This window comes from Catharus ustulatus, chromosome 1, assembly GCF_009819885.2.
Source record: "Catharus ustulatus isolate bCatUst1 chromosome 1, bCatUst1.pri.v2, whole genome shotgun sequence".
NCBI lineage: Eukaryota > Metazoa > Chordata > Aves > Passeriformes > Turdidae > Catharus > Catharus ustulatus.
The window spans coordinates 137,306,642-137,330,267 of record NC_046221.1 but is presented as its reverse complement, the minus strand read 5'-3'; the positions used below and the strand labels follow the sequence as shown (position 1 = coordinate 137,330,267).

General features: G+C 41.0%; 1 protein-coding gene across 3 annotated transcripts; it reads right to left on the bottom strand.

Annotated features, from left to right (window-relative positions):
* Positions 1-1,947: 1,947 nt before the first annotated feature.
* On the bottom strand, positions 1,948-23,034 carry LOC117008880 (pleckstrin homology domain-containing family F member 2). 3 transcript variants are annotated; one of them, XM_033082987.1, is made up of 2 exons: positions 22,948-23,034; positions 1,948-5,722 (listed from the first exon to the last, which is right to left on the bottom strand). In XM_033082987.1, exon 2 carries the CDS (start codon positions 5,706-5,708, stop codon positions 4,959-4,961), a length of 750 nt encoding a protein of 249 aa, XP_032938878.1. In that variant the 5' UTR covers positions 5,709-5,722; positions 22,948-23,034; the 3' UTR covers positions 1,948-4,958. The 3 variants fall into 3 exon arrangements, with proteins under 3 accessions (XP_032938878.1, XP_032938885.1, XP_032938893.1); XM_033082994.1 differs by lacking the exon at positions 22,948-23,034 and adding an exon at positions 22,562-22,665; XM_033083002.1 differs by lacking the exon at positions 22,948-23,034 and adding an exon at positions 22,331-22,411.
* Positions 23,035-23,626: the final 592 nt, after the last annotated feature.

Sequence of the window (23,626 nt, the reverse complement as noted above, 5' to 3'; positions counted from 1 at the left end):
AAACCTCGTACAAGCCCAGAGGTTAGAAGTGCTCAACAGCAGCACCAGGCTCTGTAAATAAAATAGCCAGCAAGCCCTAACTCTCATTACAACACAGCCTATGATTAAATTTGCATAAAGGCAACAGCTTTTGGAGACGAAAATCTAAATACTAAGTATAGCAGCCAGATGCTAAAATGAATCAGCAACAAGACACTCACACCTGTAATAGAGCTGACCACATCTACTTTTCATCAGCAAAACAGACTACCTGAGAAAGGTGCTCTTGAAGGTCTGACTGTTGAAAGACTTAAGCCCTTGAACTCATTAGCATTGTGCCTCAGAATATCTGAATAAAATCAGCTCTTGCTTTCTGCCTGAACACTTATTTAGTCTGGGAGTATCATCTTGTCTAAAAGGATTTGTAAAGGAGGTTTCTTTTAGAGAAGTTCTTACCCTTTAATCCAGTTCCCTTCTGTGTAACTGAGCATGACCCTGAACAGGGCAGGGGGGGAGGCTGAGAGTGCAATCAGTCCTCTGGGCTTCACCTTGGCCTTTGCTGCTGCTGTTACGCTTACAGAAGTTAACTTGAGATGGAGTTTTTAAAAATACCAGGTAGAAGTAACTGCAAGTTTCATAAATGCAAAACTTCATCTCAAGGGACAGATTTAACTAGTTAGATATACTAAGTAACTAATGAGCCTTCTTCTCCTCAACATATTATTTCACTGTCAACTCAACTGATTCACTCTGCTAATTTTCATCCTAAATGTGTCAAAGTATAGTTGAAGCATTTTGATGTTTACTCTGGGCACATGTAGTATTTCACAGACAATTAAAAATATACATAGTAATTAATCTTTATTCCAAAGACCGAAGTTCAGATTTCTTACTGGTGAATGAGTTTCAGAGTATGTTCAGGTCCCTGCAGCAAAGCAGAGCTGTCTCTCATGCAGCAGATCCATGGTCACTGTGCTGCACTCCCGAGCAGCTCCCAACTCCATCACGGCAAGGGAACAGAGATTCTTCCCAGGGAGAGCACCAGGAGAGACTCGATGAGTCATGGGAGCCAGCTCTGGCAAGAGACCCGGCAGCAGGCACAAACAAGTAGCTCAGATTTCATCAAATGAAATGCAATAGACAGCCAAAAGACTTTCTAATATTTACTACAATAATTTGCTATTGGAGGGGTAAGCGGGGGAGGGACAGCAATACTCTAACTCTTTTCTGACTGTATCTGCTAGCAGAACCAGGCATGCTTCCCTCAGTTCAGGGCTTACAGGGAAATACAAAAATCACAATACAATCCATAATCTGCTTCCACAAACATTAACCAGCAACTACGACAACCACTGTTTCATTTGCATTAAGAGATTAGCTAAAGCATATCACCCCGGGGGAAGGGGAGCCTCACATAAATACAAGGTTTCTGACTGTGATTTTCATAATCTGCCTGTTAGAGACAGGATCTTAAAAGCCCCACGGCAAATTCAGCACTCATCAATCCACTCCCCCATTTTGTTAAACTTTGTTTCAACTGAGTAGCAGTGCTTGACCCTCAGATCACAGCTACAGCAAATTTAGCTGCATCAAATCCAGGAGGAGAACAGCTGCGTTTATCTTAATAGCAGTTAAGGTGCACAAACTAAAATTAGTAGTGTTCAACTAAAATCTTCAAAAGAAAGACTCTTCCCTTTCCTTTAATATTTCCCACAAACAAACTATGAAGTACTGATAAAGAATGTGCAAAATGTGAACTCAGGTAAAGCAAATTTGTACTTATTTTTCCAATACAGAATCTTCAAGAAAGCAGAAACTGACTGCAGAGCCTTGGAGGGGACATGCACACTATTGCTTTTATTTAATTGAATTTGGAAAGAAAGAAGGAGGTTAAAACTACCACAAACAAAGAGTACAAAAAATACAAAGATTGCCCATAGATAATGACTATTTTATCATCTGGAGAGTGCAAAGGTTTTGGGCAGAGTACCAAGCTCCTCTCCTGTTTGATACCCCAAGAAGTCTCATCCCCAGGGTGGTCTGGCAGGACCAAGAGCAGAGACCTGCAGCGCTGGAGCTGGGCCACTCCAAATGCAGGGCCCTCCAGCCTCCTCCAGTGACTGGAACTGTCAATTCCAGCAACCAGCACCAGTCCAACAAAACCCAAACTTTGCAACATGCTTGGTCACACTTCTTTTAAACCACTCCTTAAGTGCATAAGTGCCTTCTAAATCCATAACTGCATTTGTTTCAAAATTAGTCCTAAACTGGGAGCATAAACCTGCAGAAGAAATTTTATTAGTATCTCCTGACAGTGAATAAACCTACTGTTAAACTACTTGTCAATATAAAAAGCAGCTGCCCTGTTTTCTCTCACCTTTGAAGGCCCACAGTGAAAAAAATTAAACACAGGCTTGAAGCTATACCATATATTTGTAAATAAAGTAACTTGACAGAACAAGATTACAAAGTATGAAATGAGCCCTTTCAGAAAGTTTTAACTACAAGAGAAGTCAGTGTTCAGTCCATTTTATAAAGTTCTAAACAAATATCACTGAGGAATAGGAATATTTCCATAAAACACATTTTTAATGCTTTTTTAAAAAGCTTGGACCATATACAACAGTTTCAGATGAAAAATTCCACACACACACATTGGTTTGGTTACAGCTTCAGGGGTCAGTGCAGCACAGTGCAAGTTTCATTCACAGATAAAAAGATATATGAAGTAGGTACAAGTACATTCTCAAAATACAGGATGTGATCTCTCAGAAACCCTTTTCCCACCACCAAAAGGTGCTGAAAAGTAAAACCTATGGAAACCAAGTATGCAAGGAGATGGACTCTTTAATAAGACAAGTTAATATTTGACAACTTAAGAAAGAAGAAACAATTGGATAAGGAAGAAGAGGACTGTTAGTCACTGGGAGGTTTGTACTTTGATTCCATAGAAAAACTGAAGCTAGCCAGTCTCCACTCCTGAAACAGAAATACCAAGAGGTACAAAAAGTAAGCACTATTAACTCAAAGTGCCTTCTCAGAACAGCCCATTTTCCCTGCTGCAGGGTCACCACTCCCTCATCCTTCAAGGAAAAAGTATATGCAACCATTTATTTCCACTAGTCTTTCACTATATACAATCTGGCAATTTTACAAATCTTCCTGGTCCCAAGCCTGCATCAGTGTTTTTCCCTTTGTGTATTTATTTCCAAGTAGAACAAACACTCCTCAGTGCTTCTAAAAGAAAGCCTTATTTTTAGAAATTGTTTAAGCTAAAAATACTGATGCAATTTTCACCTGAAGCAATGTCTTGCAAAGTAAGAACGTAGAGTGCCTCTCTATAGAAGCTAAGTGCATCTTTAGCTACCAGAAATCTCATGGAGGGACACGGCTCTGAACTATTCTGCTAATTTTTATAAAAAAAAATATGACTGACACTTTCAGCATACAGAATGGGAGACTAGTGCAACATGCAGCATTGATTGTTTATTCAATAAATATTCAACCCAATTACTGCCAACCAAGGCAAACAGTGCAGAAATTGTCATTTAGAGATACAAAAGTTTAACATTTTTTTTGTATAAAGTAAATTGCTACTATATTCATACAACTATTTCAAAGAGGTTTTTCTGCTTCAAAATTGAGGTTATTATAAAAATACAGAAACATATCTGAGAGTTTAACATGTCTTTGCAAGTGTAATTTTTGCATTTATACGGGAACATGACACTTCTGTATTCAAGAAATTAAAATGAACACTATGATGGAGACATTTTCTGCACTGACAATTTCATGACAGTCCTTAAATACATCTTTCTTGGTCCTGGGTGTACATTTAAAATGAAGTAACTTGCATCTCACATTTATCCTGAGGTCAGCTGTGTAAAAAGGAAAGCTAATTCTGTAAGGATACTTGCACGCTTCTTCAAAATATGAGGTTATTTTTAAACAAGCCAGTAAAACTCCTGGAAGGGAAGAAAAAACCCAATACTCTCACCAGTGTTTTGAGAAAAAAAAAGTGATATTTTTGGGAATTAAGTCCAAAAATATGTAGGCTAGCACACCCAAATGCTGTATCGCCCAACTAAAATTTCAGTATGCATTTGCCAAATTTGAAACTTAGAAACTGTTCTGAAAAGAAAGTATATAAATCCCCGTGAAAACCTCCCTAAACTTCCCATCTCAAGATCCCAACCCACAACTCAACTTCTGCAAGAAGAACTCTGCTGAAGTCTGTGGGAATCTGCAGTCTCTGCCTGCAGAGGTGAGGATGTGCCATTTGGGTCTCCAACATCCACCATGGGGTGCAATTATGACCTTGTCAAAGCTCCACTTTGAACACAGCAGTTATTTCTAATAGCACCAACAATCTCTCAGATACCAGCATTTAGGCATACAGACATAAAATAGGTTTGTTTCTTCCTGAATCAGCACAATTGGTACAAGGCACTGCTTGGCATAGGAAGTCATAAGTAACAGCAAAACAAGGGTTTCCAAGTTCTGTGACATTTAGGTTTGTACATTGGATGACCTTGTAATTAATTATATACCATGGCTAGAAAAATAAGATGATCTAAAGGATTAACAGAAACATCACCATCCCACGCGTGCTCAGTTTTCCTCCCTAGATCTGAAAAAACCCCACATAACATACCAATGTGAGACATTAGAAAGTATGGGTTGTTAAGTACATTTCATCCTCCAATCTCCCACAAAAGTCTAACCTAGAACACAACTCAAGTAAATGAAGTTGGAAAATATTCTGATAACATTTGCACCAGTCTATCCCTGCAGAGGAGAAAAAAAACAACTATTCTCTAGAGAATTCATAGATTGAGGCACATTGCAGTTGAAGATATTCAGGCATATTTCATGGCTAGAACACGGTTTCTCTGAGGAACCTCACTACAGACTTCCCCAAAAGCAGCTCCATATGGTTTGAAACACAACTTGCAACACATGGAAAAAACGTTAGGTCCTTAATCGCTACTGTCTTCATCATCATCATCATCAGACACATCATTTAAAGATGACTTAGGCGACTGGCTGTAGGAGTCTGACCTGGTGGACTGACAAGCAGTCATCTCCCCCGTAGAAAGGAGGTCATAGCAGAAGTCGCAGATCCTCACTGGCTTGGAGGACTGGCTTGGCAGCAGAAACCTCTTTTCCGAGCACGGCCCGCAGACGACGAAGCCGCACTTGCGGCAGTGGTGACGGCGGTTGACGGGCGTGAACTTGGCTTTCTGACAGCGCATGCACACAGTGGCTTCCGAGTCCGGGACCCACACAGCTGCGTGTTCATTGCTAGGGGTCTTCCCACTTTTGGAAAGCAAATCAGAAACACACTTGTTTATGTGGTTCATCCACTCTGACTTCTCTGTAGCAGTGGCAGCATAAACCGCAAAAGACTTTGTTGGTGTCTTGATGAGCCACCCGTTCCGTAAGTCCCCCTCATCCTGGATGGAATCAATGGTGACGTTTTCCAGTGGAATTATGTGCTGTTTATTGTATTTCTTCTTCTGGATGACAATGTTACCATAAACAAGAATGTCATTGAACAGGAAGAACTGCCTTGCTTTGGGCTTCTTCCTACACAGTTTTGTTAGGACTCCCTCTCCAATCAGAACACGGCCAGGAATGGTGAGGGGCTGACCAGCTGCTCCAAAGCAGTTTTCCACTATACTTATTCTTCTAGTGTTTGCCTCACTGTTTGCCAAGCGATCCACCATCTTTCACGAGTATCCTAAAATTAGAAAAAAAAGTTTGTTATTAGAACAGGACTGATTCAACAGCAAGCAGCCTTCCCCAAGGAAGGTACCAACCCCAAATTTCTTACAATATCTAACAGGACCTGCTGGTTGAGAGGCATTGACTTGGGCTAGATTTAAATCTCAGTATTAACACCTAAGAAGTTTTAGCAACTGATCAGTCTTTTTTCCAAAAGCAAAAATGTTCTTGCAGCTGACAGCTATCTTTATCACACAGAGAGCATCTACAGCACTGCATTTGAGAGCCTCTGGCAAAAAACTAGCTCCCCTTTGCTAAGGTTACTGTGTCCTAGTTTAATGCTCATATTTCTCTGTATATTCTCCTGAACCTAATCCAGATAGCAACAGGAAGTATCATCCATCATTTCAAATTCTAATGCTACAAAAACATCAATTTAACTGAGCAGCCTGAAGACCCACATTAGTTTTAACACAACAAACAAATTATATAATTGCTGTTCACATAGGAAACCACACTCCCCGAGCTAGCACACTACTGCTCTTTTTTTCCAGTACATAAACCTCAAATCGTGGGCCAAAACCATGAATCTACCTGCTGGAAACATTCTGTACAGGCCACAGCTTGCACCCCCCACTACATCTGCTTTCATGGCAAACTCTTGAGCCAGGAACAGGGAATGAGTACAGCTGGTGGCTCACCACCTGCTTGCGGCCACCTTCATTTGGCAGGAGTCCCACAGTCCCTCCCTCCTCACCTACATGAGCCACACCTGCATCCATCACATTCAGCTGACCTACACTGGCAGACCTGCACAGAGGACAAGCCATACAGCTCACAAATGCTCCTGAGAAAAACTAAGTGACCCGCACCAGCTCAAAGTTTAAAAAAGACTATTTTCTATTTCAGGAAGTGCTAATGAACTGTATGCTCCAATTACAGATTAAAGCCCCACCTTGTTGTTCCCCGAGTAGCAAACAAGGTGTTTTTGTTGTGAGAGATAGCTAAGGCTATCCATCAGGGAACTAAAATTAAGAAGTCACTAGAGTGATTCATACCTTGGCAAACCACTCTTGAGCCTCTTTTGCCCTAGAGTTTCCCAGGGAGAAGTCTGGCAAAGGCAAATCCTGCCAGTCCGACCCAGATCTGCTCCCTTCAAACCCCTTGAGTACAGCCATGAACCTGAACTGTTGTGCTTGATGGAGCAGACATCTGGCAGAGGCAAGTACTACAGACAAACCTTTTCTCAGCATGCAGAAGACGTTCATTGCCCCAGGCCTCGCACAGGGCTGATGCTCACAACACCCTTGGCTAAAGCTGCGGCTTTGAACAGTGAGAAGAGCAGAGCGGCAAATACTCCAGTGCTTGCTACCTGTGCTTTGCAAGATGATCCCAGGTTGGGAATTCCCCTACATTACTTTGTTTTTCTTTAATCTGCACTGCCTGCCATCAGTACAGCATCAGCCTAAAACCGAGAGGAAACTGAGCTGAAACAGGGCTCAGACTTGATGCTGCTCAGACTCCACCACTCTGCTACAACCTGACCCAGGAAATCTTCCCCCCATGAACCAAGGCACAGATACTTCCTTACAACATAGGGATGAAACCTCTCATCAGGCCTCATCTAAATAAGTGTGTTACCCGTGATTACACACATCCACGTGGCCAATGTGGAGTATTATTATTGTAAGTTACTGCTTTGAAAGTGTAATTATTTTCACACTGAAGTAGTTTGATAAGTGAGCTTGCACAGATATAACTACTTTCTTTAAGCTCTGCACACATTACATTGTATCAAAGTCTGACGCTCAAGATAGAAGAGCCTCCAAAAGTTATTTCTCAGCACTGTTTTTGAATTTTCTTTACATGCCCCACAGCATTAGTTACAATACATGAGTATTGTATTAACTAGTTTTATGGTTAGGAGAATTACAAAGTCACCAAATGCAAAACAATTTTGATCTGCAGAAGGTGAAGATAAAATACAAACTGTCAAGCAAAAAGTAGTAAGAAGGGAATCGAAAGGAAACTAGGAGCTTTTTTGTGTGTACTTGCTGTTGTCCTAGGCCCCAAATTCAGGTGCCTGACTGCTAAATCCCAGGATCTGGAATGATGGTTAATTGCCATTAACTGCCAAATAACCACTCCCATTTAACAACATACAAGAAATAAACACACATCAAAACTGAACCAACAGCCCTTCAAACTTAAAAAGCAAGGTCTCAGTCACAGGATCAGTCTAAAGTTATTTAGTAATCCCATGCTCTCCATGAACTGGGAAAGGACATCAGTCATCAGAATGCAAAGGGGACAGACCAGAAAAAAACATTTTTCTGCAGGTACAAATCAATATGTAACTTATGAAGTTACACTTTTACACAAGTTACCTACAAATTACAGTGAGATAAATGCCTTTGGTAGTCCACAGGGAGAACACTACTCCCACCTCAGCCCCACAAACACAACCATATTAATGGGTTTCAGTGAAGCCACAGCCACCTGTAGGAAGCAATCACTGCTCCACAGCTCCAACTCAGCCACTGCACTCCCTGCCAATAAACTGCAAACTCAGTTCAAGGCCACTGGAAAAGCTTTCAAAATACAAGTCACTGGGAGATGAAAACAAGGCAAGAAAAAGCTAAAGGTTTCAATTAACTGTTCCCTAAGACAATTTAAGAAAAAACAGCTCTAACTAGGATTGTTTAATAATCATCATGGCTTGAAACCAAGACAGACAACTCTAGAACTTGTGCTGGACTGCACTTTGAGCTGTTTGTGAAAATAATCACTAACTGGTCCTTAAGTAAGAATCCTGGGAAAGTTAAGGACTATTAAGTTCTTAGATAAATCACATCTCTTCTATATTGAAACTTTTTTTTGTAATGGATAACATTCTCACCTGCCAGCCTCAAGGCCACAAGTGCCAGAGACTGCTGCCTCCAATTCCACTTTTCCAAGACATTGTCTTTTCCCACACTAACAGATTGGACTTTCTAGAATAAGCACTCAGATATTTTTCTCAGGAGTTCTTAAAGAACTAAAAAGTAAAAATCCATCTGAAATCCTATGCATATTAAAGTTCGTACACCTTCACTAGCCTTTTCTGAGAAAGGAAGTAAGTTCAGAAATGGACAGGAAACTGCCCAAAATACATCCTGATTACAAATAATCATAAAACATGACAAAAACAGACCAGAAATACAAGAGAAGATATCTCTACCTGACAGGAGCTAAAGTTATGAGAAGTGCACCTCTTCCTCTCATGAGCACACTGACCAAAGAGATTTAAATTAAAATATTGTCTGGACACACAAAAGAATTTTTAACCCCAAGAAGTCACAGTCCAAAAGCAAAGTTATTAATTACCAGTCTTTAAAAATTACAATCTTGCATTAAAGCATATTCAGATCTATTGTAAGAGATGGCAGATCATCATACCCTGGAACTGGGTGACGATATCCTCCTCTCTTCCAGCTAAACTTTATTCTAAAGTTTCTACAGTTGACCACCACGAGAAGTAGATACTGGACTACTGCCCTGAAGATGAAGGATCCCAAGCCCTGATCAAACAAAGCAATTCCTGACTGAAGGCAACCTGCTGAAAACATGCCCAAATCCTTCCCCAAGCAAGTGAGGAATAAACCAGAATTACAGGCTTTGAAATAAAGGTTAGACAGCTCCACTCAAGGGGAGCTTGATACAGATTCTTAATACAGATTCTCAGTTTATGTATGCTGTGAAGTGAAAAACCTCAGACTATTATTCAGACTTCTGTCACATGTGACTAATTTCACACTTATGGCACACAATCCCTAAAAGTCCTGAGGCCCTTATGCCAGAGGGACTCCATTTGTGATGGATTGATGGTCCTCAAAGACATCAGATTCATTTGCCCTGTCCAGAGGGCAGCACACTACCAGCTGATAGTCAAAACATTACACCCCCCTCCCCCAAACAAACCAAAACAACACAAACAGATCACTTTTTAAGCAAAGTAGCTACAAAGACCTACTTTGTAAGTAGGATTTGGCAAAGAAATAAGTCTCAACTCTCAAAATGCCGCAATACCTTCAGTTCCTCCCTCTCACACACACTCTTAGTACCTTCCATGATGAAAATACTGAGTAAAGGCTTTCATTTCCATGGCATAATATGCTATTCAAAAGTTACAAAATATTTCATGACACAGAAAGCCCCAACTCTTCTAAAATATAAAGCACCACTTTTATATTTCCGCTTTTATTCACAATAAGCTTCTAGAGAAATAACAATTTTGTTATCAAGATATCAAAATCACCTTGCTCCCCTATTTCAGTCTAGTTTTACACTTGTATCCTGTTGGTGCTCTAAACCTCACTCCTCAGATGCTGAGTACGGATCACCTGCAGCCACTACGGAGGACAAACACCCCAGACCTCCACTTCACAAATGTTTTGCTCACTGCATCAAAAGTCAGAAGACAGTGATGTCTATATTTGAAGAACTAACAAGTTACCCACATACCTAAAACACAATCCATGTTGAGGAAGTCAGGCACTTACTACGGTTATTAACATTCCAAACTATTGCAGCAGGAAAATAATTCTATTAGAGTTGCTGTGCACCAAGTCACTTTCCACATAATTTTTTCTTTCTGCCACTGTATCCTGGAGACCAAGCCAATGACCTCCCAGGACTCAATGCTTCTACAGGTCTTATTTAAAATAGAATGTTTATTCAATATACTAGCTCTGCTTATGATAATGGCCAGACTAAACTGCACAGAATTGCTGCAGAATTACTGCAACTAAGGAGTCAACTAAAAAAAAAAATGCAACCCTGACTGACACAGTTACACCCAATTCAATACTGACAGAACACTTTTCAAGTACTACATTAGCACTGTAGCACTTAGCATTAGCATCATAAGCAGAACCACAAATATCAAAGGTGCTAGAGGGGAGAAATGAGATTTTAAGAGCTGTTATGGCACAGTGATGTAGACTATGCAGTCACACTACGTAGACAGATCAGCACAAAAACATACTACCATCACAACCAACGCTCCCTTCAGGCTGCAGGACAAGCACACACCAAGGGTGTGCAGGAGAGGGACACAACCCAAATTCCCAAGTTTCTTCAGCAAGACAGCAGAACTGGCATTGTTCCACTACTTCTGGCTTGGGCAAGAACAAATCATGTCCAGTGTACAGTCCCTGCTAACAAATGTTAATTAATAAGCATCTAACTTCTGGTATTATTTTTCTTCAACACTCCTTCAAGGGAGAAAAATATTACTGGCCTTGTTATAGTTGTCAGTTCATCTATCATCATCTTTGCAATTAGCTACTAGGTTGTTAACAACTGCATTTAAGACACTGCATTAATACAAACCAGGCAGTCTGCATTTCTCAGAGCCATGGTATCAGGACACAAGTAGTTTATCCACTCCTATGAATATTCATAGTTAAAGGTGACAGATTTAAAGAAAAGCATATTTAAGCTGCTGCAAAAAGCACAAGAGCTCAGAACTAATCACAAGGAGGCCCATCCAGTCCTCTTGGATGCAGCAGGATCCTGGATGTTTCAAAGACAGATTTAGTAGCACAACTCCAATAAAAAAGTGTCACTAACCATACCACCAGAATGGACAAAGTGAAATCTAGATATGTGTGCACTGGAGCACATGTAGGGAATAAAAAAAAAAAAAAAAAAAAAAAAAAAAAAATCAGAAATGGAGGAGTACAAAAAGGAATAAAGACAGCAAAAGGTAGAAACAGCAGATCTAAATCAAAGCACTTTACACCTTGCCACCCAATAAACTTCTAAATGATTATCCAGTTGTCATAGAGCCCTCGTTCTCACACCTGCACATACAACGCCAGTAACTATGCTACACCACATGCATTCAAACTAACCAATTTTCCTTCTCACCTAAAGGTCAGGTACATAAAAGTTCATAAAAGTTTCTAGTTAGAGTCACTTAATAGCAGGCAAAAGCTACAGGTTTTATCATGCTTGACTCCACAGCTTGAAGGTTTGAAATAAAACAGAAATTTCAAACAAAATAATTTTGCTTCATTATACTTAAATGACACAAATTAAACATAAATGAAAGGTACAGAAGATTTAAAAAAAATTTTGCAAGACAGAAGTAAATTGTAAGCCAACGACAGACAAGAACTATCTGCAGACCAAATACGTATTGTACATTAAGTGACTGGTTTGTAAGGTGACTCATTATTTGGATCCACAGAGGAAAATATCACACTCTCACTAAAAAGAGTTCATCAGGCAGAATCAGTCATTTAGTTACATGGGAGTTTTTTAGTAACAGGTTTCAAATAATTGGTATATATTATATTATCACATCAGACTCATACTGATTTCCTCTTGTAAGGAAGACAGGCTAATTTGAGTTACAGTTGCATGAACACGAACAATTAAGTTACCCAGAACCCCAACACATCCCTCACTTAAAGCTCTGTCTGAAACACTAATACCACTACATTTTGTGGACAAACTTCCAGCTATAAAGGCATGTCAAAACTGTAATACAGTATGGTACCCTCTATCAGTATTATATACATTGTTCACAAGAGCAAAATTTTACATTTTGCACTACTGCCAAGTAAAACACAAGTGTAAATTTCTGAAGTGCAATATGTTTAAGGAATTAATGTGCTGAGAATAGTTTCAGTGTAGAAAACTGCTGAACTGAAAACACGCACCAGAGATCTGACCCAAGTGAGAAGACAAATCAGCATGTTTTAAATCTTACTTCAGCCTCACTAGTTACACCGCCTACCCTGCATCCTTCAGTACATCCAGAGGATGATACTGATGCTGATCCTGGTTGGCAAAATTACATTTTCTGTGGTCTTAGATCTCATCAGCTGTAATCAGAATCCAAGCACTCATGCACAAGCCACCTTGATGGTTCTTGAAAGATAGTGCTAATAAAAACAGCTAGATTAAACTTAATACAGGAAGAGGCATTTAATTAAACTTTATTTCTATAGTTCAGCAAGTAAAATAAAATACTGAGGAAAATTAAGTGTTAAGTATCAAACCTATTTTTAATCCACTAGTATTTCATTCAATTGTCTGCAATTACTTAAGCACATGTGTAACAATTAACTGATAGCTTTTTTAGTATTAATTACATATTTGCATTATTCACCAGTTGTTTTTTATTAAATAGTAAAAACACCAATTCGAGCATAAACTTAAGTGAAATCAAAAAAATGTCACCCACAAAAATATTATGCTGATAGGAGATAAAGGTAAAACAAATGTTTTCTAAAGGTTCTTTATCACTGCTAAAAGCTGACACGACAGCAACAACTAAATGCCTGTGCTGTGCTGGAGCTAGCTGGATGCTATTCAAAACATAAGACAACAACTGTCACTTAAAGAGGAGTACAGTCTTCTAACAAGCAGTTCTCTTAATGATTCTCTTCAAAAAAGTATTCCCCAAACTGCTGTATTTGACAGTCTTGCTATCACTATCAAAACCAGCTGATAAGGACACAGAGGATAACCCTGATAATGTATCAAAAATGGATCAAGTACAACAAAAAAGCTTCATCACAGAACTGAAAAGAGCAGAGATATTAAAGAGACTTAATCAAGGCAGAGATAATAGCAGGAAATGAGGCAATGAGATCCCTCTGAACTTCAGCATAGTCTTTATCCAGATAATCACTTCTGACTAACCTGGTTAATGGCTGCAGTGTTCAGAAAGGTACTGAGAGTGGAACAGAAACTTTGGGTTTTTTCTTGTCTGTAAATCAAGTCAAACAACCTTTTCCTTATGGCAATATAAGCTGTTGAATCTTCAAACCATTTCCCACACCCTTAATAAATACTGGTATTTAATAAAGTTCAAAAAAGTGCAAGATAAAACACTAGAAAAGATGATGGCAACACCAAGGCTGCTTCAGATTACAGATGCAAAGATGCTCGCAACATTTTCATCTGAACACTACATAAACAAACCGTGTAAGCAGCAATCAGCAGCACACTGGTAGGAAAGAGGGTGCTATTGTAGACTCTCCCAAGTCTTATTCTACAGAAAATCCTAAAAATCATGAAAACCATATGAATGCATTTTTCTTCCCCCCATGAAGACACATCTTCCTGCATTGTGCAAGCCCATGGAGCAATGGCTCCAGTGAGGGGAAACACAGATTAGCTAACTCACCCCTTTACTGGTATATCCAGTATGACCCAGCAGTCTTAACCCTTCATTTGTCCCAACCTGTTGGCCAATGCTGTGGTATCAACCACAGAAACCATGCTGGAAATATGGTAACAGCAATCACATTACTTCGTACTGTGCAGCCTTTGAACACTGCCTTGACAAAACTTCAGAAACCCTCAGATTATTTCTCAGTCCAGCATATAGTTATGTCCAACTACATCATGAAAGTCATGAAAGCAAATCCATGCATTTGTCTGGTTGGGTGTCATCATAAACCTATAATTACTATAATGAACTATATGATAGTTCATACAAACTATAATGAACTGTTTTGTTTTTAACTGCTGCACATGACTGTCACAAGTCAAATCCCACTAAAATTCTTTTGGAAAGTACAGCGTAGAAATTCTTGTTTTAACTGACTGACATCTTATAGTTTAGTTATTCCTTCTATAAATTAGTTAATTTTTGTAAAATCTAATTTCTATCTTACAAACAAGGACTGCTCTTTCACTTCAGTTGACCAGTTGTGTAATAATTGCTCATATAATGTAAACAATTCTAAATGTATAACAATAACAAAATAACTCACTTTATTATCAAATCTGCACAGTAAGTACATTGCTTTTCAAGTTTGCATTATCCAAATCAGTTGAGAATTCCTGAGTTAGGATTGCCTAGAAAGGCCAATTCAATCTTCAGGATGGAAACCATTTCTAGGTAGATCTTTGAAGATGTATGACCTTGTATTCCCTATCCCACTCAGAAGCTCATTTGGGTACAAAAAGCTATTTTTAGCAAAACACTATTTATTTTGCCAAGCAGCATATGTATTAGCACAGCAAGAGCAGAGCAATGCTGCTTTACTATCCAGGCTACTCTGCTGAACAATCACCACACTCCCTGAGCAGCTGTACACAGGCAAAACCACCTAAGTTCTGCACATTAGCTGCTCACAAGGTTTGGTATTTAACACCATAAACCTCAGTCAGAAATAAAACACCAACTTAACTTGCTTGTAAACAGAAAGGCTAACTCTCACATCGAGAAGTTACAATGCTAAGTAATCACAGAGGAGACAAAGAAAATAAAGGCACGCAGAAGAGGGCTGTCCCACCAGACATGTCTGGCCTGTTTTAAACCTGCCCTGCATGAAGGATGAGAGGAACCACCTTGGCCATAAAGCCACGTGCAGGAATGGCAGCACCCCTGCTCCAAGCAAGAAACATGTGGCACCCATCAAAGACACAGAGAAATCCAGAATTGCTCAGTTCAAAGCTGCTCCCACTACCTTCTCCTGCTTGGAGAAAACACAAAGATGGAAATGCAAGCAGTACTAAAGGGTTTGTACCACAGGGAAGTACATCATCAGGAGGCTTTCATGCACTCCTAGACCAATTGGAAGGGGTTGCATTTCCCTTCTGTCCCCTGTTGCACTGGAAGTCATCCCTGAATGCCTCTTAGGGGAGAAGATACCTCACTGCCGAACTCCAGGAGGAACATTCTTGTAAGAGGTCCAACTTTTTAATTAAGTCAGCTGCTTATTACCACTGTCAGGCTTCTATTTACAATAAACCATGGTAGCTGGTACTGTTTTTGTCTTCTGGCATGATAGAGACAGACCTGCTGCTGGGAAGAAACACATAATTCTCCATCCCCCACCTGGTAGTCAGGGGTTGGAGCAAACAGAGCAACTATCTAAACTATCCTGTGTCCTTACCCATCTCTTGATAAGCTGAGCCTTTCCCAAGCACCTACACAGGCTTACACAGCTTTGGGCAGCACTGCAGGAGCCGAGGCACTGCCACATTTAAATGTGCAAATTCTTAACACTGTTCAAGATGTGAAAGAGGATGCTGCTAGCATGGGCACATGGAATAGCTAGAATTAAAGGAAAAAAAAGCAACCAAACAAAAAATACACACAAAAAACCCCACAGCACACAGCCAAAAACCCTGAAAGCTTGGATTCTGCAGAGATGAACAAACAGGCAGGCCTGATCCACCATGAATAATGCTCAACTTTGACAAACTCATCTCAAAGCACAGAAAGCAAAGGCAGCTACGGCCCCAGCAAATACTTGCAGCTGTCAGCATATTAAAACAGGGGTAAGTAAAAAGGCTGACATTCTGTATACCTAAAAAATCGTGTATTCATAAACTACAGAACACAAGTGTGCCCTTCAAAATTAATTAACAAACAACTAACTAAAAAAGTCCTGTATTAAAATCAAATTTTTGTTGTTATGGGAAAACACCTTAGTATTTTGACTTGCCATTTGCATGTATTTAGGAGCACTATCAGTGATTTAGCTTAACTTCTGGTGCTAGCAAACTGCATCTTTCATCTTAACCAAAGCACTGGGGACATAGACCAGAGTATAGTTTCAAAATCAATTTCCACAGATCTGAAGTCCAAAAAAGCTCATGTTCCTTCTGAAACTTTCCACAATTCTGAGTAGATAAAAGACATCAGAAGAAACACAGACAACAGATCAACACCTTCAAAATGTTCCTGAAGCAGCTCCAGAAGACACAAACCCCATCTGCTGGGTCGGTGCCTAATGATCACTTGACCGGGCAGCAATACCAAACACTGGGATGCATTTTTCTGTTTACAATTTAATGTTTCCCTACTCCAACTGTTCAGCTGTTTGGAGAGTCTCTCCCAGCAAAGGTTACTCTCCAGTTTGGCAGCAGGGACTCACTCCTCCCTTCCAGGCCTGGACAGGAGCCGGGTGTGTCCCTCCCATCCGATGCACTGCTTTTTAAGGACTGGTGATAGCCCATTTCAGCAGCACCGGGCCACACATCTGGACAGCTGGGCCAGCACGTTACTTGACAGATAGACACACTTAACACTAAATGCACATTGGGCAAGAGACAGGGAAAAAAAACCCAACAAAACAAAATCAGTCAAAAGGACCTGACCAATTTCTAAGCAAGCTAGATCCTGCTTCAGCTTTGTCAACCCAGCATGACAAAGAATCCACTGCATCAACATTTTAAATTTAGAAAAGACCTACTTAAATTCTTTTGAGGAGGGGAGACATCATCATTAGTATAGAAAAACACAGATCCAGATGCAGCTGTTCTACAAGAACTATTGCCAAATCCATCTTGCATGCAATTTTCCAAAACCAGATTGGCTGAGTGGTTTGTTTTTGTTATGGATTATAACAGCACACATGAAGGCAACTTGTAAATGGCTACCCAGACCGTCTCTCAGTCAATGTGAAAAAGAGGATTTGGTTTCCAAAGTACTGAATATGGATTGAATATTGGACTGAAATAAATTGGATTTTTCAGCATGTTTCTTGCAGTAAATTTAACTAATAAGTACAGAACACTTACAGAAAGAGCTCTATCCATCTGTAAGACACAAATATATATTAAAAACAGCATCTCCTGGATCTCAGGGTACCTGCTTGTTTAGCACTTCAGAGCTACCAGAACAGCTACGTGTTCCAAAGAGCTTCATCAAGTTCATAGAATTTATTTTGTTTTTTTTCTTTCCACAAATGCAAACCTGTGACATACCAGCCTGTTCACTGGCTCGTGTACTTTTGTTTAAGTACCTGTGCACAGTAAGACAGTGTTTAAAAAAAATAAAAAAACTTCCTGTTTTAAGTTTTCTTCGGTTCACTTTTATTACCATTATGAGAGAAGTTACTGACTTCACTTACAACCTAACAAGGACTAGAGGACAGGTAATAATTCACAGCATGAACAAACTAGAGAGTTACCAAGTAGTCAGAGTCTGATGAGAGTCATTAATTTTCTACAAAGTACTACAACACAAAAGGACTTCCACTTTTAGCAAGTCAGGTTTAAAAAGAAAGCAAAGTGCTCCCAAGGAGTCTCACAATTTACAAACACAGCAACATAAAATGAAAATGAAATAGTAATGATGTTATCAGTTTTTTTCACCTCCTGTGTTCTTTGAAACCTGGAAAAGAAGCTGTACAATAAAGAGGTTTCTTTTATCAGCTCACTAATTTTAAGCATTTCCACAAAACAAAACAAGACACAAGCCAAGTAACAATAGTCAACCTTCTCTTCTCTGAGCAGGTGCAATCGCCTCAACTTTCTCCTGCTCCTAGCCCATCTAAGCTAAGAAATTTCTACTTCAAGAGGTAACCCTAATAATATATTATTGCAGAAATACTTTCAGGAGGCCAGGCAGCTGACCACTACCTAACAGGATCAGACAAAACACTGCTGGAGCACATTTTTAATATTATAGTAGAATAATAGAAAGTAGAATATAGTAGAATATACAGACATACTGAATTCTTTCAAATTCTTCACTCCTTAGTTAAAAAAAGCTCCAAGTAACTTCTACCACTAGTTCATCAGCAAGAACAGACTAAGTATGACTGGTTGAAGGTAATCTTTTTCCTACTATTTAAAACCACTTAAAGAAGTTGTCCAAATAGGTACCAAAAATGGCTCACACCCCAGTAACCATGTGCAGGGTTGGCACTGGGAGATCCCAGAGGCACAGGCAGCCGAAACACAGCCTAGGGTTTGGAATCAAACTACATGTGATTCATGGGATTTTCAGGAAGCTTGACAACACTGAAGTGCTGCAATCATGGATTTGTCACTGCTGACTCCTGGCAATATTTAAAATATATTTATCCAGCACTACTTAAAAGCACATAAGCCGACATGCCAAGGGTTGAATTCGCTTTCTGAGCAAGGGGCATAAGACCTTTGTTATGTCACATGCTGCTACCTGGTGACACATGGATAAATGGTGAAAACTGACATCTGACAGCTATAAATAAAAGCCGAAAGGAAAGTTATAACAATGATACCTTAAATAAAACTTGTCAATCTTCAATGTAACCAGCCTTTCAAACATAACCTGGGTGTTAAAAGGGCAGCTCACTGGCCTTGATGCTGTTAATCAAGATCAGAGAGAGGGGTGGAGGGAGAACTAATCGTTGTCACACACAGCTCTTAGAACAGAAGTACACTGAATATCACTCTCAGAAGTTTTACATTACCAAGTATTGACAGCTAAGGCAGGAAAAATTTAAAGCAGAAGGAAAAGGGTAAAAACAAGGAGTTATTTCCTGACAGAACCCCTTAATCACAGCAGCTCACCGTAGGTGATGGCCTTCCTAGGAAATGCATTCACTGGCCCTTTTCCCTTTCACTGCTTGTCAGATGTGTTTGATTTATTTTAGTTACAGGGAAAGCAACTGGAGTAAGACTAGCTAGAGGACAACTGGAAAAATTGCACAAAGGTTTGCACTGAAGTTACACTGCACAAGAAGATGCTGACAACCTGAACGGCTGCATGTACGACAGACTGCTGATTTGGTTAGCAAATTATGTGCACACTTTAGAAATGCAGATGTTAAAGAACATGCTGTAACTTACTTTTTCAGAAGGCATACTAAGTACTTAAAAGCAAAACAGTTACCTCTCGATGATATGCTGGAGGCACAAGAAGCATTTTAAGAAAGCTAAAGCTGCTGATACAAAGATCGTATTTATCACTATTTAGCAGCCCCCTGTGCCTGTTGGAATCCATAAAATTTCTCAACAGATTGCCTCTCACAGTAACTGAGTGCTTGCATGTCCTCTTATTACATTCACCCACATTCTTACAACCCCCATTACATTGGGGTCAGAGGGCAGGGTGATGCAGCAAGAACATTCCTGTATTTAAAACCCTTAAAATTCAACTTCTTTTTTTTTTCCTTCTTTTACAGTCTGACAAATACCAAAATCCTGCTACATTACATATACAGTATGCTCAACACTGTTTTACTGTAAAATTAAATGATGCAAAGAGAAAAAATAGAAAGTCACTCCCACTTCATTTTTAAAATCCTTAAATTATTTAGAATCACTAATAAGCTAAAAAAATACAACCAAAAAAACAAAAAAAAACCCCATTATGTCCAAAGAAGCAGTACTCTCACCTATTTATGTAACTAATGTCAATGTGTGCCTTTTTGACTGTGTAGCATTAAAGTGGCAGGCTGAAAAGAAAATCACGCAGTACTCTTCTGTTCAATAACACCTCTGCACAATAACATTTATTTTAATAAAAGGAGAATCACTCTCAATCAAGCCACTTCTCATGTGTACAGCATTTATTTCAACCAGACTACTCTGGCAGTCCCGAATTTGCAGGACTCGCTAACATCATCATATCTTACAGTTCACGACAATAAAATTATCTTTAGTAAACAAATACTACCACACCTATCTACACAGTAGTTTTTCACCCCCCTCAACTATAAAAACCAGTCCTCCAATGAATCATGAAGACAAAAGTTATCCCACAACACCAAACTTGGCACTTGCTGCACTAGGGAGGAAGTCTTAAATACAGGCTTCTATTTCAGAAATCCGTATTTGCCTGTATGTATTCTCTTTTGGAACAATCTCCAGATTATGACACTTTCATCCAAACACTGAATTAATTCATGAAAGGAGTAAAAAAAAAATATATATATATATAAGCACGATCCATAACCTAAAAAAATACAAAAATAAAACTGAAAAGTAAGCTTGAATATTAACAGACCCTGAAATAAGTCACAAATGTACCTTTGCAACTTGAAGCTGTAAAGAATAAGGTTTCATTTCCTAATACAAAATCAACAATTTAAATTCCTTACCTTCATTATCTCAGAATCGTATCAGTTGTTAACACTGGATTTCCTTAGTTGGCACCACCATTTAATAAGTGTATTCTAAAAACAAAACCTGGCATGCCATTTGCTTGCTAGGACACTACTTCCAACATTTTATCTAACTACACTTTCAGAAAAATCAGATCTGCAAGCACTAAAAAATTAAATTCTGCCTTATCTATGTGCCATGCCTTGACCCTAAGGTTTCACTTAAACACCTCTAGCCCTCTTTGGTGAAGGCAAGGCACTACAAATGCTCTAAGTATATGAAATCAGTGTTTGTACTTTGCCATAATTGCTCTCATGGGGCTTTTGGCTCTGTCATATCATGCCTCATCTGAAACTGCAGTTCCATCTTTTTACTGCTCTGAAACTGTCCTGCATCCACTAACCACAACAGTGAAACTTAAAAGCCACCATAACTTTTGAATATAGCAAACATCTTGTCAATGATAATTTTTGTAAACTAAAGGGCTTTAGAATACTATGGATAGATCCTTCTGTCACTCTGGGCACATGTTTAAAATTACTACAGCTAAAGCTCAGCCCTAGAATTAAGGGAAACAGAACAAAGCTCTAGCTGAAAAATTATTTCATCGCCGCATCTCATGAAAGCTTGCTTTTAGGTGAAAAGATGCTCCTCTCTTTCTACAGAATACAACAGAGGAAACTGAACCAGCTTCCCCAGCTAAAAATTACTACACACCAGCTTTCATTTAGCATTTAAGGGACTTCCTCTACGTGAGCTTCTATGTAGAGCAAAACTCAGGCACACCAAACAGCACACAGCCGATTTGCATTCAGAAGCAAGAATCTGGGACTCAGGCACACACCACCTCACTTTCACCATTGTTTTCAACAAAATTGGTGGCACTAAAACTCTTGGGAAAGTATTATTTAGAAACTGAGCTAATATAAGACATTTAGCAACACTGGGATTCCTATTACCCACTGGGATTAGTCAACAGTATTTAGATTAGAGGCTAAAAGCAAGAGCACTGCCTTCTGAGCTAAAGAACCGATTCCATTCTGCATGCTGATGACTGCACACAAAGCAATTAATCTGCAGGATCTCAGCACCGATTACACCGCTGTCTTTAAATACTTCCCTTCTTTCAGACAGGCATCCCTAAAATAATTCAATATACAAGTATCAGAACTTAAAATCTGAATATTTAAGTTCTCCTTATTTCAGGAGAGAAAGAGGAATTTGCAGTCTCAGTTTTGAAACAGATTCCTGTGTTGTGGGTCTGGTTTTAGAGTCACTTTGCCAACTGTATTAACCTCGTCTGACCTTATGCTCTTAGGCACATCGAAGCTTCAGATATAGTATTTCCCAAACAAGCATCAACCCTTTCAGCAACTCTTAGCACAGCCTGAATTAGAACTTAACGATGCTTCTGGAACCAATCGCATCAATTCAGCCAAAAGACAATGCTTGATGCCTGATTAAGGATATAAAAGGTCCTTTTAGTTATCTACAAGCATTGTACTGATGCTTCATGTCAAAACCCGAGTCAGAGCTATTTCCCTTAGCAGGGACAAAGCCGATGCCAGGACGTGCTGCTCTCAGACTCACCCACCGCTTTCTTGCCATGATGAGCAGTTTTGCCATTTATAAACATCAGTGCCTATGAACATAAGCATTTCGAATGAGGCGAGAGGAAAAACACGCGGCTGTCTTTTCTCCAGCTACTTTCAGAAAAGAGCTTATGAGCCATACGTATCTCTGGCAGAATTAGGCGAATTTCATACGGAAGAAAAAGAAAAAAAAGCACCTTATGCTCGCAGCCGTACGACTCACGGTTCCGCTGGTTTTTCACCACAGCGTCAACACTTTTCAGGCGCTTCGCTCCGCGAACGACACGGAGTTTCACCGGGCGAGCGCAGGGTCGGGGGCAGCGCGGCCCCGCCAGCCCGCCGGGGCAGGAAGCGCCCTCCGCCCGCCCCGTCCCGTCCCGTCCCGCCGCCTCGGCGGAGTCACGAGCCCGGGAGTTTCGGGCACTTACGTAACGCCGCCGTTGCTGTTTCTCCTCTTTCCCGAAGAACTCGTTTCCGAGACCCCCCAGTTCCCTCAGAGCCGAAGAACAAGTCAGCGGCCGCCGCCGTCGCTTCCTTCCCCACGTCCTGCCCGCCCCGCCGCCTCCCTCCCTGCCGCCGGGACGCGGCGCTGCCCCGGCCCCGCGGCGGGACAGCGGAGCCCAGCGCCGCCTCCCGCCGGGAGCTCCTTCCCCCCAGGCAGCCCCCGGTTCCCAACATGGCCGCGGGAGAGCGGCCGGAGTCCCGGCGGAGACGGGCTCCGCGAGGAAAGTTTCCCTCTCGCTCCCCGGCCGGCCCTAAGCCGAGCCAAGCTAAACCCCGGCAGCCCAGAACGCGGCCAGACAGTGCTGCTCACCCGGTACACCCCGCTCCGGCCGCCGCCTGCCCCGCTCGCCGCACGGCCGCGGTCATACACCCCGCGCCGGGGGACGGGCTCCGGGACACCGCCCGGCGGGGCGGGGCCGCCGCCATCTTGGGCGGGAAAGAGCGGCGCCGGAGCCCGAGCTGCCCACAGACCGCCCTGAGCGGGGAGGGACGGCCGGGGGACCGCGCTCGGCCCATCCCGGCCCACGAGTGGCACCTCGCGGGAGAGGGGTGTTCCAGGCGCGAGACCTGCCTCGTGGGGTGTTTTAAAAAGACAGGACCTTTCCATTCTTGGTGCTCGATGGCGAGTTTGTGCTCGCGCCTGTGGCTCTTAAGTATGCTCGCCCAGAGGTACTTCAGGATGGGCGCGTTTTTAACCGCCTCTCGCTATGCTGCACATGGAAGGGAATCAGTAACACCTTGCAGTATGAAGAGTTGCTGACCAGCCCGGAGAAACTGTGGCCGGTCTGCTGAAGGGCTCCCACCAGAAACACTGTCAACACGCGGAGCCCCTTCCACCCTCTGTGTCAGAATTTTTTATGTGTACATATCGAGCCATCCAGAGCAGTGTTTTCCAAATGTGGCTTAGCACCTGATCCTCTAGGATTTCAAGCCGTCGATGGAGGCTGTCAGAGGGGAAGGGTGGCTGGGAAGGTTTTGAAGAGCTGTGG

Bases quoted from the DNA above. Each gene is read 5' to 3' on its own strand.
- LOC117008880 (XM_033082987.1), bottom strand. From the start codon at position 5,708: ATGGTGGATCGCTTGGCAAACAGTGAGGCAAACACTAGAAGAATAAGT.